At 37.9% G+C, this 16,682-nt stretch overlaps 1 protein-coding gene across 3 annotated transcripts in view; it reads right to left on the bottom strand.

Annotated features, from left to right (window-relative positions):
- LOC109703142 (transmembrane protein 45A-like) overlaps positions 1–16,140 on the bottom strand; it is a 69,901-nt gene extending 53,761 nt beyond the window's left edge. The window contains exons 1-2 of one of the 3 annotated variants that reach the window (XM_074072982.1): positions 15,967–16,139; positions 15,679–15,812 (exon numbers count right to left, since the gene is read on the bottom strand). In XM_074072982.1, the coding sequence (XP_073929083.1) occupies positions 15,679–15,720 (42 nt within the window). In that variant the 5' untranslated portion in view covers positions 15,721–15,812; positions 15,967–16,139. Of the gene's footprint in view, positions 1–15,678; positions 15,813–15,966 lie in introns of all 3 variants that reach the window. The other 2 variants (XM_074072983.1, XM_074072984.1) reach the window with 2 other exon arrangements.
- Positions 16,141–16,682: the final 542 nt, after the last annotated feature.

The raw sequence follows: 16,682 nt of genomic DNA, 5'->3' as shown, positions 1-16,682 counted from the left end.
AGGACCAGAGGGTTAGTTGAAAGCAGCCATTGCTCTGGAATTTTCCATGCCAAACCTGCACAAGCAGAGCACATTTAATGCAAAGAGGCATTCAACTAGACAGGGCCTTAGGCTCAGCTAGTGGGAGCAGGACAGGGCTTAGCTACAAACAGCCTTTCTGGTCTAACTTGTTTGAACCAAGAGGGAGGAAACCCATTCTCTTTTTCTCAGTAAGGAAGAAATAGTGACAATAGTTATTGACATTTTCATTGTTTTGCATTTCTATGAACTTATTTTATTGTGCTCCCCAACACAGATATTATTTCTAATACATTCATTCCATATCTTTTTCCTTTTTCCTATCTTGCTTCCTCTCTTTTTTCTATTCACCATCAGCCCTTCTTTTATTACATAATTATTAACCCCTTTATTTTTAATAATTTTAAATTCCTTGTTTATCATATAAATATACTAGTTCCATTCTTTTCTAACATTATTGAGGATGTAGTTGAGGTTTTAAGTATCTGGTTTGCTTTTAATTGTGGTTTTTGTTACTATACCTATCTGCTTTCTCTCCTCTAAAAGGTAGTGGATATCATAACCCCAAGAGAAGACTATCCACTAAGAAAACCTCAATAAACAAAAAATAAAAGACTGAAAGACAGACCATGCCAATATATGCACAAATCCCAACATAGAAACATAGAAATATCAAAAAACAAAGCAATGTGACACTTCAAGAGACTTATTAACTCTTCAAGAATCCTGAAGAAATAGCCAAAATGTCAGGCAAAGAATTAAAATTCTACTTTTGAAAATGATTAATGACCACAAAGAGGATGCAAACAACAGATGTGTGAAGTAAGGAAGTCAATTCAAGACCTGGACAAGAAAGTCAGCAACATGGATGAGAAATTCACAAAGAAATTGAGATTCTAAAAAGAAAACAGAGAAGTTGTGAATGAAAACCTCAATAAATCAAATTTAACAATCAATACAAGTATAACCAATAAGCATCAGCAGAAGAAGGACTTACCATGGATTGAAGACAAGGCCAAGGAAATGTTACAGTCTAATCAGATAGCAATAAGGAAAAAAAAATCAAGCTTGATCACAACTTCCAAGAACTCAGGGACACAATCAAAAGACAAAATCTAAGAGCCCATAGGGTAGAAGAAGAAGCTGAGATAACAGCTAAGGCATAGAAAATTTTCTCAATAATATTAGATGGTAATTTCAAAATCTAGGGAAAGATATGGACATGCATAGGAGGTATAAGACATACAGGAGGTATTTAGTACCCCAAATAGACATGACCAGAAAAGAATTCCATATCAATTATAATTAAAATGCCAAGACTACAGAACAAAGAATACTGAAAGCTATAAGAAAAAAATTCCAGCTTAGTTACAAAGGCAAACTCATCAGACCACTCAGCAGAAACCCTAAGAGCCAGGAAAGCAAGGAATGATATATTTCAACCTCTAAGAGTAAATAGCTGCCAGCCAAGATTACTATTTCCAGCAAAGTTATCCTTTAAAATTGATGGAGAAATATAGACCTTCCAAGAAAAGAACAAACTAAAGCAATTTGTGACCACTATGCCATAATTGCAAAAGATACAGAAATTCTACACACAAAATGAAGAAGAAAGACAGTCACAAACACAATAACTCAGGAAAGATTAAATTTCATGAGAAGAATAGATGAACATATGAGATTTAGAAAGGAATCAAACATATTCAATTCAGTAAGTGAGCAAACCTCTAAAATGAAGAAGAGGATGAAAAGGGGAGAAAGAAAAGAATAAACAGACTCAAATCAATGAGGAGTAAATCCAAGAAAATCACAAGATTCAGAAAATACCTCTCAATAATAACCCTAAATGCAAATTGTCTTAATTTTCCAATTAAAGACACAGATAACTGATTGCGTTTAAAAGAAAAAAAACAGATAAGCCATACCCAACTGTTCATCATCTTCAAGAAACACACCTCACTGAAAAGGACACACACACATGGAAAATAAAAATATGAAAAATGATATACCAAGCAAATAGAAGTCAAAAGTAAGCAAGAGCAGCTATGCCCATATCTGATAAAGTAGATCTCAAGCCAAAATTAATCAAGAGTGAAAAAGTTACCATATATTAATAAAAAGAATAATGCATCAAGAAGATATAATGGTTAAAAATATATATATGTACAAAATATATTAATGCACCCAATTTCGTGAAACAAACACTATTGGACACAAAGGGACAGATAAGTTCAAATATAATAATAGTAAGTAACTTCAGTATGTCACATCCATTAATAGATAGATCATCTAGACAAAAAGTAAAGAAATTTCAGAGTTAAACTGCACCATTGACCAAAAAGACTTGACACCTATAGAATATGCCACCAAACTGCTATAGAACACACATTCTTCTCTTCAGCCATGGAACTTTCTCCAAAATGGATCACCTTTTAAGCTATAAAGTAATCTTAACAATAGAATTGAAATAATATCTTGTATATTATTCTATCATAATAGAATAATTAGAAATCAATAGCAAGAAAAACTATACAAACACATGAAGATTAAAAAATACATTTTTTTCTTTCTGTTGTGCAACCCACAAACACATGAAGATTAAAAAATACACTTTTTTTTCTTTCTGTTGTGCAACCCACTTCAGTGACAGCAGCTTACAGAGGCCAAGCAAAGGTTTGGAGCTACAGTTTGCTCTGGCAGGGGACACTATGGAAAAATACACTATAATGATCCATGCATCATTGAAGAAATCAGGGAGATAAATCAAAAAATCCTAGAATCAAATGAAAATAAGAACATAGCTTATCTGAACTTTTGGGTTACAACAAAGGTGGTTTTAAGTGAGAAGATTATAGCTATGGATTCCTACATTAAAAAATCAGAGAGATCTAAAAAATAACCTATTGATGTACTTCAAGCTCAGGAAAACAAAAATAATTAATTTATAGAAATTGATAAATATTAATAAATTCATAAATAGAAATTACAAATATCAGGGAAGAAATTAATGTAATGAAGCCCAAAAAATAAAAAATTGATAAAATGCAGAGCTAGTTACTTGAAAACATGGTTAGCAAACACCCAAACTAACCAAAAGAAAGAGAAAGAAGACCCAAATTAATAAAACTAGAGTTGAAAACTGGGATAGTACAACAGATACCAATAATATCCAGGTGATCATCAAAGAGTATTTTGAAGACTTATATTCCAATAAATTAGAAAATCTAGAAAAAATGGATATACTTCCAGATACATATAGCCCATAAAAATTGAATAAAGATGGTATAAACAACTCAAACAGAACTATAACAATGAGATTGAAGTAGTAATAGAGTCTTCCAAAGAAAAGTCCAGAACTGGATGTATTTACTGCTGAATTGTACCAACATTTAAAGAAGAACCAACAAATGGTCCTCAAACTATTCTGTATAATAGAAAGGGAAAGAACACTACCCAAAGCCATTCTACAAAGCTAGTTTACCCAGATACCAAAGCTGGATAATGATATACACACACACAAAGAAAACTAGGCCAATTTGCTTGATGTACACAAACACAATTTCCTCAATAAAATAATTGCAAACCTTCAGGCACGGTGGTGCACACCCATAACCCCAGTTCTCAGGAAGCTGAGGCAAGAGGATTGAAAGTTTGAGGCCAAACTGAGCTACATAGCAAGACCCTGTCAAAAAATAAAAAGTCAGGTGCTGGTGGCTCATATCTATAATCCTAGCTACCTGGGAGGCAGAGTCAGAGATCAGGAAGATCATGACTCAAAGCTAGTCCCAGCAAATAGTCTGCAAGTTCACAAGACCCTATCTCAAAATAACCCAACACAAAACAGGGCTATTAGAGTAACTTCAGTGGTAGAGCACCTGCCTAGCAAGTGTGAGGCCCTGAGTTCCAACCTCATACCACCAAAAAAAAAAAATTGCAAACCAAATTTAACAACACATTATGAAGATCATACATCATAGTCAAGTTTCTTTCATTCCAAGGATGAAAGGATGGTTCAGCATATGAAAATAAATAAATGTAACATAGCACATAAATAGAATTAAGGACAAAAGTCATTTATCTCAATAGGTTCAGAAAAAGCCTTTGACAAAAAATCAACATTCTTTCATGATAAAAATCCCTGAAGAAAATGGGAATAAAAAGATCATGTCTCAATTTAATAAAAGCTATATAAAAAAAAAACCTTATACCCAACATTGTACTGAATGGGGAAAGAAATGAAAGTATTTCCTCTGAAATTAGGAATGATAAAAGGGCATCAACTCTGACCACCCTTATTCAACTCAGTGCTTGAATTCTTACAGCAATAAGGCAAGAGAAAGAAATAAAAGGCATAATAATAAAAGAAGAAATCTAATTATCCCTATTAACAATTGATGCGATCCTGTTCTTAAAATAGGATCGTAAAAGACCTTAAAAAATCCATCAGAAAGCTCTTAGGACTGATAAACACTTTCATCAAAGTAGCAGGATACAAAACTCAGCATACAAATAAGTAACTTTTCTATATATGAAATAATGAACATTTTGAGAAAGAAATCAGAAAAACAATCACATGCACAATAGCCTCAAAAAAACATAAAATACCTGGAGTAAACCTAACCAAGGAGGTGAATGACCTCTGTAATTAATACTATAAGACCCTAAAGAAATAAACGGAAGAAGACACTAGAAGGTGGAAGGACTTCCAATGTTCATGGATCAGGATTGATATTGAGAAATGGTCATATTGTCAAAGTGATATACAGAGTCAATGCAATCCTCCATTAAAATTCTAATCACATTCTTCGCAGAAATAGAAAAGGCAGTTCTAAAATTCACATGGGACCAAAGTCCAAATACAGCAAGGGGACTGGACTTTGGTCACATGATAAGGTGAGAGCCCACAAGGGAGGTATGAGGACAGGTAAGAAACCCAAAAAACATGATAATATTTGATGTCCTCAATGCAAAGGAACCAATGCAGGAACTTTAAAGCAACAGAAGCCAATAGGAGAAGGGGATCAGGAACTAGAGAAAAGGTCAGTTTGAGAAGAATCAACTTAGAATGTAATACATATGTACATGGAAGCAATGCTAGGAATCTCCCCGTATAGCTATCCTTATCTCAACTAGCAAAAATGCTTTGTCCTTCTTATTATTGTTTATACTCTCCAACAAAATTAGAGATAAGAGCAGAACAATTTCTGCCTGGAAGCGAGGGGTTAGTGGGGAAGGGGTGGGGGAGGAAGAGAGGGGATGGGAGGTAGGAGAGAGAAATGACCCAAACATTGTATGCACATATAAATAAACTAAAAATAAAATAAAATAAAATCCACATGGAAATATAGTCAAAGCAATCTGAAGCAAAAAGAACAACACATGAGGTATCATAACACCTGACTTCAAATTATAGAGCCACAAGAACAAACAAAAATCAATATGATGGTGTCACAAAAACAGACACATAGATGAATGAAATAAAATAGAAGACCTAGAAGTAAACCTAAGTAGACACAGGCATCTGATTCTCAAAAAAGGTACCAGGAACATACACTGGAAAAAAGATGGCCTTTCTTCAACAACTGTTGCTCGGAAAACTGGAAAGCCACATTTAAAACACGGACACTCAACCTCTCTCTCTCACACTGTACAAAAATCAAGCCAAATGGATCAAAGGCCTTAATGAAAGACTTGGAACTTCAAAATTATTATAGGAAAATATAAGGAAAACTCTTCAAGATATAAGCATAGGGAATGACTTTTGACTAGGACTCCAAAATCTCTGAATGTAATGGAAAGAATTGAAAATTAGAATGAAGAGACAATGTACACTAGAGGAGAAAATCTTTATTAGATACTCATCTGACAAGGGATTAATATCCAAAATATATAAAGAACTCAAAAAATTAAACACAGAAAGAACAATCCAATTAATAAATGAGCAAATGAATTGAATAAATGTTTCCCAAAAAAAGTACAAATGGTCAATAAGTATATGAAATGTTCAGTGTCCTTAGTAATAAAGAAAATGCAATTGAAACTACTTTGAGATACCATCTTATCAAAGTGAGAATGGCTATTATCAAGAAAAAAAAAAACAATGCTGATAAAGATGCAGGGGAAAAGGAGCCCTTATTCACTGTTAGTGGGAATATGAATCTTCCAGCCAGTAGGAAAATCAGTATGGAGGTGCCTCAAAAAATTTTAAATGCTATACAATTCAGCCAAATGGCTCCGTGTATATACTTGATGGAATCAAAGTCAGCATACTTTATGTTTTGAATATGAAACTTTCCTCAGACACTCATGTGTTGTGTGCTTGGTCTCCAGCTAGTGGTGCTATTTTGAGAGGGTTGTATAAACTTTATAAGGTAAGGATTGGCTGGAAGTAGTTCACTGGGAAGCTGGTCTTGAGGGTATAGTGTCCTTGGCCCATTCCTGTGGCACTCCTATTTCTGTCTACCATTAGGTGAGGTGAAGAAGCTCCTCTGACACATTTTCCTGCTGCAATGATGTTCCCCCCAAGTGCATGTGGCCAAGCAACCTCTGCCTGAATTCTCTGAAATTGTGAGCCAAAATGAATCTTTCTTCCCTTAAGTTGTTCTCTCGGGTACTTTGGTCATGATGATGAAAGTGTTACTAAGAGAGCATACAATAGAGTTAACCATCACCAATGTTTATTGTGGCACTATCCACAATGTCCAAGCCTAGGTATCCATCAATGATAAATGGATGAATGGTATACACACACGTGCATGCATACACATACACACACACACACAAACACACACACACACACATAATGGATATTATATAGAGTATAATAAAGAATGAAATTATGTTGCTTGCAGGAAAGTGAATGGAACCATCAAGTTAAGCAAAATAAGCCAGACGCAGAAAGACAAATACTGAATGATTTCTCTCATATGTGGAATATAATTTTTAAAAATGATATGAAAATAGAATGAGGACTATTGGGGGAAAAAAGAGCAAACAAGAGGGTTGAGAGAGATGAAAGAGGATAATGAGGAGTAAATACAATCAAAGTACATTGTACACATGCATGAAAATGTCATAATGAAATATTATTTTGTACAATTAATATACACTTAAAAAAAGATTACCCAAGGCATTGCACATTTGCCAACACTGAGTGTCATTGTTTTAAAATCTTAAACATTTTAATAGCCAAATAAATCATTATAACTTTATTTTAAAAGTAAAATAAGTTATTTATGGATAACTTGCTTTAAAACTACCCACAATATTGTAGTATCTAAAAGAACATTCTGTATAAGCAAAGATCAAGTGGCCTCCTTATTCTAAGCAGCCTGTTACCACATCCTAGGAAAATATTGACTGAGGAAAAACTAACTAATAATGACATCTTGAATTCTGTGACCCTCTAAATTCTATGGAGGACCTTATGAAGTATTACTAGGAACACAGGAAGCACTGGGTATGACTAGAACCCCAATCTCCTGTATCCCCAGTTTCAAGTCTTTGTACTGAAAGTTTTTATATGCAAAAGAAGTAAAACAAACAAAAAAGACATTTAATTAAGAGTGAACAAAGGCAAGTGATAAACCAGCAACTACATGATTTTGTGACAAGTGGAACCAACTAGAGACGGCCGTGCGAGAAAAATAAGAGACTACGCAGATCCACAGAAGGTTTTCAGCTACCTCCCTTGGATCTACCATGGACACCATAAGGGACCTCAGTCATCCTACACAGGATTGTCCCTGGAGTTTCCATCCAGCTCTGATTACCACAATTCAGCATCCATATCCAGTATTTCCTGCCATCACCACCACTAAAAAAAAATGTTGTACCATACTCCAACATCAAAAAAATGATTGCTAACTGATCATAGGGATACAAAAAGAAAGCCAGAAGTCTTCAGATGCAACTCCATTGATCAATACATTTATAGCTTACCAATGATTTAAATAAGAAATATGGATTGAGGACTCACTATGAAATAGGCACTTATACAATACTTTATTCACTGTTTCATCAGCCTACCTTCAATGGGAATGAATTGCTAATTAGCCTTCTGGTATAAACAGATGAGGAAATTAGGGTTTAGAAAAGATAACTTACAGAAAATGTTCCCACAGCTAGTTTATGGCAGAGCTGGGGTTTGAATCAGGTCTTACAACACCAGAGCATGAGCTCTTGCCAATAAGTTATTGCCCTTCTCTGGGAGACAACACCCTCAGTGTTCGAGGAAAAAGAATGACTCTAGCATGTCTGGCCAACAAGGCAATGCAGAACAGGAGCAGAAATATGCCAAGATGACCAGAAATTAGGCTCTAGAATCTTCCCAATGTCAGCTAAGGAGGCCAGCTACAACCATGCTTCTCTGCAAACTGTGAAAGGAAGAGGTAGAGGGACAAATGTGAGAGCAGTACAGCACCTTCCAGAAAACTACTCCCAGCAAGATGCTGGGAAAAGCTGAGGAGTGAGGAAGTTACATGATCTAAATGGTATTTCAAGAAGGTTAACTTGTCAGTCACATACAGAATGTATCAAAGGAAGAAAGAGGCTGCAGGCAAGGAAACCAATTAACAGGTTACTGAAGATGCTCATTTCTGAGATGAGTCTGAGTCAGAACAGGGTGGTAAGAACAGGAAATAAAGGGACCAATGTGCAGTAAATGCACTGCACTAACTATCTCTGGCAGTTGGTTTCCTCTGCGTGAAACACTCTGTCTCCATTTTTACCTGTAACTCTCTGTAGGAAGAGCCTCCCTCAAGGCTCAGCACAAATGTTTCTTCCTCATAAGAATTTCCTTGGCCAGACAATCTGAATTAGGTCTTCCCATTTTCTCTCCATAGAAATTTACCCTCAAAGTATAAATTATAATGTGCAATTTTATAATTATAATGCTTTCTTTATTTTAATTTCCTTCTGTTGTTATTTCTCTACTTTCCTTCACAAGACTATAAGGTCCACAAAGTCAGTTTTCCTTTTTGCAGTTGAATACTCAGCAGCCAGCACAGTGCTGCCCAGCAGAAGTAAAAGCAAACCGCATAAGTAACCTTAAATTCTCAGGAACCATATTTTTCAGAAGTAAAGAGAAACGTGAAGTTAAGCTTAAATATATTTTCTATTTTATCAGATATTCCAAATCTACTTGGTTTTAGTCAACATATGCACAATGCTGTGGAAAATAAAATCATAGAGTGGAATTTGAAAGAAAGACTTTGTTGTTTGTAACAATGACACTGAAAGAAGAAAGGAGCGCTCGCCACCTCAGGAACCCAACAGAGTCTGACTTTCTATAGCAAAGCCTCCACAGGCTCAAAAAAAAAATCTCTGGATTCCTGCCCTTCTGAAAGCATGACCAGGAAATAAGGGTTTGGAGACAAAGAGGAGTCGTGACCATCTAACTTCTGTATGTACTTCACACTCACAGCACATCTCAATTGGCACAGGTCATTTTTAAGTGCTTAATAGCCAAATGTGAGTAGTAGCTACCATTCTGGATAATGCAGATCTTGGAGGATGCCTGAGATATATTACTTATTTAATAAAAGCTTTAATGAAAAAGAGAAATAGAAGAAAAAAGAAAATGAGGAAGAGAGAAAACATATGAAGAGAAAAACTAGCATTTATTGAGTAAATACTGCCAGACTATTTCATATACTGATGTTATGGTTTTCAATTTCACATCAACCCTACTTAGAACCACCTTTATCAATAGATACTAGATTAGAATGCAGTCTCCTCCACATCTCCAGCATTCACGGACACATACTTATCAAGAATAATCAAACTGCTGCAAATTGAAGTCTCTCTCTCTTCCACTGACAATTTTCAGGGCCCTGTCAGATACTGCCTCAAATCCCACAGATGCACCCTTCAAAAACTATGGTCTGGTCATGGTAGGTTAAGGTGGTTCTCTCCTCCTCCTCCTGCAGTGATTTTATATGCTGCTGCCCACTTGCTAAGACCAAGCCAAATGATCCACTTGTGGTTTCCTAAACATGTGAAGCTCTCCAACAGACCTCCTTTAGTCTATATTGTTTCCCATTGCCTGAAGCTCTTCCCTCCTTCAACCAATTAACACACATTTTATATAACTCTGTTCCAAAGTAAGAAGAGGAGGAAGAGAAAGAAGAAAAGCACTCATCTAAGAGTAAACTCATCTCAAACCACCTCTAAGCTACTCCTCAATGTGCAAGTCTCCCCTTTTCCATGTTTCCAAGGTACCATCATGGAATTCTTCATGCATCCATCATCTTTATCTTTATAAAGATAAAGAGACTTTGTCTTTATATCCCTGCTACCCAGCATTTCTTGAATAATGCCATCTAATAGGTAAATGAATAAATGAATGGAGTGATGAGTATGCTCATAGCCCTATCCAAAAGTAATAAGAAATACTGGTACCAAGAAGTCCAAAGGGTTGAAAGAAGATGTGTATACTCTGGCAAGTTCTGCATTCCTCAGAACAGTCTACTGGATATGGGTCACAGTACCGTGAGCAGACAGCATCAACAGAACGCCTCACTATGCTTCCAGGGATTTCATAAGAAGCAATATTGTAAGCTATGCAGAGGATGTAATAAAGTTGGGAGGTCAGGAATAGGTGGAAGTCAAGCAAAATGTGTCAGAATGTGGTAGGGTAGGAAGAAGCAATGCTAAACATTATAGTGTACCACAGAGCCTAGGACCTTGGTTATGCTAGTCTGGAGAGGACAAGGGATACGCAGTTTGGGTATACTTTTACCCCTCCACACCAAAGGCCAGGAGGTGGCAGACTATGTCAAGCAGTGGACATGACTGCACAAACTTAGTTCTCCCTAACTTACAATATCATAAGCAAAATGTTCACCCTAAAAGATGTTTATGAATGGGACTCTTGGTGAGGAGGGGAAGGGTGAGGAAGAGTAGTGAAGGAAGTTAGGCTGATTTAAGCACAATATATTTACAGGCAAAATACCCACTGAACAAAAAACAAATAATGAAGAACAGGAATGTAAAACAGGTCATGTTAAGGAGAGAGGACTAATAGAATGAAGAAGACAAAGAGGTTAAATATGGTTGATGTACTTTCTGTACAGGTATGAATATGGAACATTGAAGCCTGTTGAAGTTATTTTAAGAAGTGGAATGCAGTAGGAGGGAGAATAATGGAGGGGATAAATATGTACATACAGAAATGCCACAACGAACCCCCATATGTAACTAACATATACTAATGAAAAACACACAAGAATAAGGTGAGGTGCTCAAGAAAAATATCCTCAAAAAGTTCAAATCAAGGGAATGACAGTGCATCCTCAAACATCCCAGAGAAACAGGTTAGGGCTAAAGTCAGCCCCAATCACTACCTGACACCACCCCACCTCCCTTCCTACCAGAATATGCCCAAGAAGAATGGTGTCACAGACAAGCCAGAAGAGGTGGGAAGGAGGTTATCACAAGTGAAGCTAGACCCAATACCCTCATCCCCAACATTTCCCCCAGCCCCAGATGGAGCTTAGGAAACCATGGTTTCTACAGAACTCCCACTCAACCTGAAACTACAAACAAACATTTAAAAACAAACACATCTCTTCACCCTACTGAGATCATTTATAGAAAGATAATTCACAGTCATAGAAAATGCATGCAGGAAGGGTGCAGGAAGGGCTGAGCTGAATGTGGCAAGTAAGCTCTGGCCACCCCAACCAGGTGCAAGACCAGCCCCACCTGTCACAGCAGCTCTATCTGGCATCACTCCCTTATTGTAGCCTGAATAGGCAGGAGGAGGCCAGACCCAACTGGCATGAAGTGACAAATAGTGGAGACAGCTTCAGGGCATGTGTGTGTGTGTGTGTGTGTGTACGTGCTGAAGCTGACTTGGCACTGTGACAGGTACAGCAAAGGAGATGCCACCACTGAGATGCAGACACCCTACCAAGGTGTGTCGGACACCACAAAGAGGAGCCTAAAGCTCATCCCTCCACATCCTGTCTTAGCCAGACACACAAACATTGCCTGGGCCTATCCATGCACTCTTCCAGTGAAATCTCAGGACATGGAGAAGGGATTGAACTCTACTAAATCCAAAACTAAAAGGCAGTCATGGTCTCTGGAAAGCCATACTCACCAAACTTTGCCCCTGCTTCAAAAGAGGTCCTTTGACATTTTGTAAATGACTGAAAAAGGAAGCATCTCCCCTCCTGAAATTCAAGAACTGTTTACCCACTTAACATCTACCTTGGGCCAAGAATCTTAGAGTATTTCCTTGATGTGGCTCCCATCCTGATGCTACAAAGATTGCTTCAAGTTCCCTACCTGGCAGTGACACTATGATGTCCATGACTCATTAGTGTCCTCTTATACCCTCACTTCCTAACCAAGACAGGGAAAGTAAGGGACTTTTCTTATGATAAGATACTCTGCTCCATTATTTGGGGAGAAAATAGTGAGTGTGTAGGCTACCATTGTCCAATAGAACATAGCTAAATTGCCAGCCTGTACCAGTGGCTCCTCCAAGGAAGAAGAGTACAGACTAGAAACGAAGTCCCAGTCCCAGAAGGGATCACAGCAACCCAAACCCAGGGCGGGGGGTTCTCCCTCTTGTGTCTTGATTTCTTTTCCCCTTTCTCCATCTTGTACTCACTTTGTTATTCTCCTCTGAAATCCTAATTTATCTTAATTTCAAATTTTCAATTTATCTCTCTGGGCCTATAACAAGACAAGTGCTGAAGCATAATTTTCCTTGGGGTCTCATGAGGAGGATGAGAATAAGCCACAACCTTCCCCCCTGATCACACCTCAGGGCATCCTCCTAGCAGGGTCTGTGACTCCCTTACTAAGGTGATATGCACAGATGTGCCTGGGAGCACCTCCATCAAGACCAAGTCTATGGCCATGTTTGGTCTTCACTGACAGAGAAGGAAGTAGTCACAGGTCCTAGATCCAACAGAGGCTAGAGACAAACTCATCTGCTAGATATCCCATCTTGCTTGCTTGCCAGCCTAATCCAAAGGAATTTACGAAGATAGACTTGGAAACAAAATAAATATAAATGAGAAGTTGGGAAAGTAAGGAGCGTGGATCTTCTAAATAGGGGAAGGGGAAAACCTGGCAAAACATCATGGTCTCTGCCTTCACCTTGCCTGACCTCATTCTTCCCCTATCTACTGCTCCTACAGAATCCTAGCTCTCTCAACAAAGTCACCAAAAACCCCACGTTGCCATTGGCCAATTCTTTCTCATCTTATTTGAGCCACTAGCAGAATTTCACAGAACTAATCACTGACTCCTCTTTGACAAACATTCTTCCCTTGTTTTTCTTCTTCACTGGCTTCTCCACTTCTTCTGATGTTTCTGACCCTCATAACTGCTTCGACTTGAGATTTCCAATGGATCAGTTTTTAAAACTCTTTTCTATCTACCCTCAGTATTTGGGGATGTCATCCTGCTTGAATTACTTTACGATTTGCCCAGTTCTCCCAAATGTTTGCCTTTAGTCCAGTCTTCTCCCCTGGACTCTAGATTCTACCCAACTGTCCACTCAGATTCTCTAACCAAATGTTGACTACCTCTCAAACTCAAAGCTATCCAGAACATGGCTCCCAACATCCCTGAGTAGATAGGCCCTGCCAGTCCTCTTATCATTAAGATGAATGCTAAGTTTATCTTCTCACAGCAAAAATTTTAGTCCTTCATTTCTCTCACCTCCCACATCCAAACCATTAGAAAATTGTGCTGGCTCTACCTCCAAAACATGCCTAGATTCTGTCCCCTTCTCACCACCTGAACTGCTACAACTCTTGTCCTGGCCTCAATTACGGTCTTCCAACTGGACTCTGCTCTGCCCTTTCTCTTTTCAGATTATTCTCAGTGCAGGAGCCAGTGCTATCCTGTTGAAATGTTCAAATGTCCTGCTGAAGGTTCAAATCCTCACAAGGGCCTCCAAGGACAACAGGAGTTAGCCCCATCACTTCTCTAACCTCCCCTCCTCAGACCTCAGACTCTCCTCCCTGTCAGTCACACTGGCCTTCCTGCTTCTACTTAAACTCAGCAGACTCAGCTCCAACTTAGTAGTTAAGCACTTCTTGCTCGTTCTGCTTGAAGTCCTCTTCCCTGATATTTCTTCTAAGGCTATATTCAAAAGCTACATTCTCAATGAGTCCTTCTTGCATCATCCTATTTTGAATTGCCCCAAATCTGCATCCTGTTTCCTGCTTTATTTTCCCTATAATATATACTTTTATATACTTTTTATATACCTTTTCATATACTATATAACTTACTTACTTGGTTTATTTCATCCTGACCCCATCACCTTCCTAGAATAAATGCACCATGAATTCTGTTCCATGAATGCAGAATTCTTTTCTACTTTTCTTCCCTACTTAATTCCAAGCTCATAGCTGGCATGTAGTAAGTGATGGATATATGGATAGATAGATGTAGGCTTAGAAACTTAGAGCAGATGGCAGGTCTTATGCTTCAGCTGCCAGATTTCTAAAGGTACAAGAAGAAGGAAATGCCACAGAAATCAAGATCAATAAAAGTTAGCATTAGGACTAGTGGAGTGGCTCAAGGGGTAGAGCTCCTGGCAAATGCAAGATCCTGAGTTTTAATCCCAGTACCATCAAAAAAAGGAAAGTTAGCATTAGAGCCAGGCATTGGTGGCCACCCCTATAATTGCAATACTCAGCAGTCAGAAGGCTAAGGCAGGAAGATTGCAAACTCAAGGCCAGCCTGGGCTAAATAATGAGTTCAAGGCCAGCTTTGATTACATAGTAAGACCCTTTCTCAAAAAACAATAACAAAAAAAATTCAGCAATAAGTAGCTTCACTATCTACTCAGCTTATCTAACCACAGTGTCAGCTCTTAATGTAAAAATGAAATAATATTTCCACTGATTTATTAGAATTAGGCTATCATAGCTTTGTGTCAATCATCTACAATCTACAAAGCAGACTGGAGAAATACTTGTTGCTGCAGGATTTAAGAATGGCAGGGAACTCCAATGTTAGGGAAGAGGGATAGCAGAAGAGTTGAAAATTTTCAAGGTAGCCAACTTTCACTGCATTCCTACCATATAAAAGGCATTGCAATAAGCTCTTTGCTAACATTGTCTCATAAACTCCTTACTACTATGGGGAAGCTGATATTATTACATTTGTTTTACAAGTACAAAAACTGAAGCCCAGAGAGATTAAGTTACCTGCACAATGTCACAAATACACAGTAGAGTCAGGGATTCAAGCTATCACTATATAAGTCAAAAGTTCTTGCTCTTTCAGCATTGTCAAACCAAAAGTTACCCTGGAAGCTAGGCATGAAGGTGCACACCTGTAATCCCAGGACTTGGGAGGCTAAGGCAAGAGGATCACAAGTTCCAGACCAGCTCAATTACATAGTAAGTCACTGTCTCAAATAAAAATAATTTCTGAACCATGTGCTGGTGGCTCATGCCTGTAATCCTAGCTACTCAGGAGGGAGAGATCAGGAGGATCATAGTGTGAAGCCAACCCTGAGCAAATAGTTTGCAAGAGCCTATCTTTAAGAAACCCATCACAAAAGAAAGGGCTGAAGGAGTGGCTCAAGGTGTAGGCTCTGAATTCAAACCTTAGTACCATAAATAATAGTAAAATAATAATCATAATGTTTTAAAATTATTCTAGAAAGGTTAAACTAACCTTTGGGTGTTTCAGTCCAGTTGTATGTTCTGAGTCATTCATCTTGCTTGGTTTAGTAGAATAAACACCTTGAAATTAAGGCAGCAGGGATAAGAAAAAGCAACTGAACTTTCTTTCTTAGTGCTGAAAATTTCCTGGAAAAAAAATAGGCTGAAATCTGATAGCTTACAGTCAGTTTTACACACACAGACACACACACACATGCACATGTAAACACAGACATCTATGCATGTGCCAAAAGCAACTGGTGAGAAAACACAGTACTGTATCAAAACTTAGCACTCTTACCTTTGCCCAAGTCCTCCACAGGTCATGAGTACAGAAGATGTGCCACACGGTACAGATGCTGCTTACTAATCAAACCAAGTCTGTTGCACTAACATCAGCTTGCAACGGCTCAGAGAAATCTTGTCCTCCTCCCACTCAGATGTTTCTCTCTGGGCGTTGTACTCATTGCAAGTATCTTCAACTCCACTCAATCTACAGGAACCTGGTCCATAACGCCCTATAATTAATGTTGTCAGACATACAGTTCTGATTGTTGCCCTATTGGTCATGCTTCCAGCTTGGTTCTTGTTTAAGAAATAAGGTCTTGGGTGAGTGTGGAGTGTACCTGTGCACCTATTTTATTACCAAAAAACAAAGTAAACAAAGTATATTTAGAAAACAATTTCTTTTCAAAGGACAGGGGTAACACATGTTGCCAAGACCATTCTTTTAACTACAGTCTCTAAATCAAACTGCAAGCCATTCTAGAAGAAGAAACATGAACTTGAAAATTTCCCATTAAAAGAGATTAGGCAAAAGAGATTAAATCAATTAAACAAGAGAAAGCAGCAGTTTCAGTAGCTGCTTGTCTAGACACATAAACTTGAGGAAAGTGATAAAATAGGCCTTTGATTCTTATTTTTCACTTTGCACTTGAGAGACCTGGAGAGCAGAGGAAATGAGAGGAGAGAGGAGGGGAGGGGACAGAAGGGAAAAAAGAACAGCTTTCTTTATCA

This window comes from Castor canadensis, chromosome 5 (assembly GCF_047511655.1).
Source record: "Castor canadensis chromosome 5, mCasCan1.hap1v2, whole genome shotgun sequence".
Taxonomy (NCBI): Eukaryota; Metazoa; Chordata; class Mammalia; order Rodentia; family Castoridae; genus Castor; species Castor canadensis.
The sequence above is the reverse complement of the archived record's forward strand: the minus strand, read 5'-3'. Positions and strand labels throughout refer to the sequence as shown.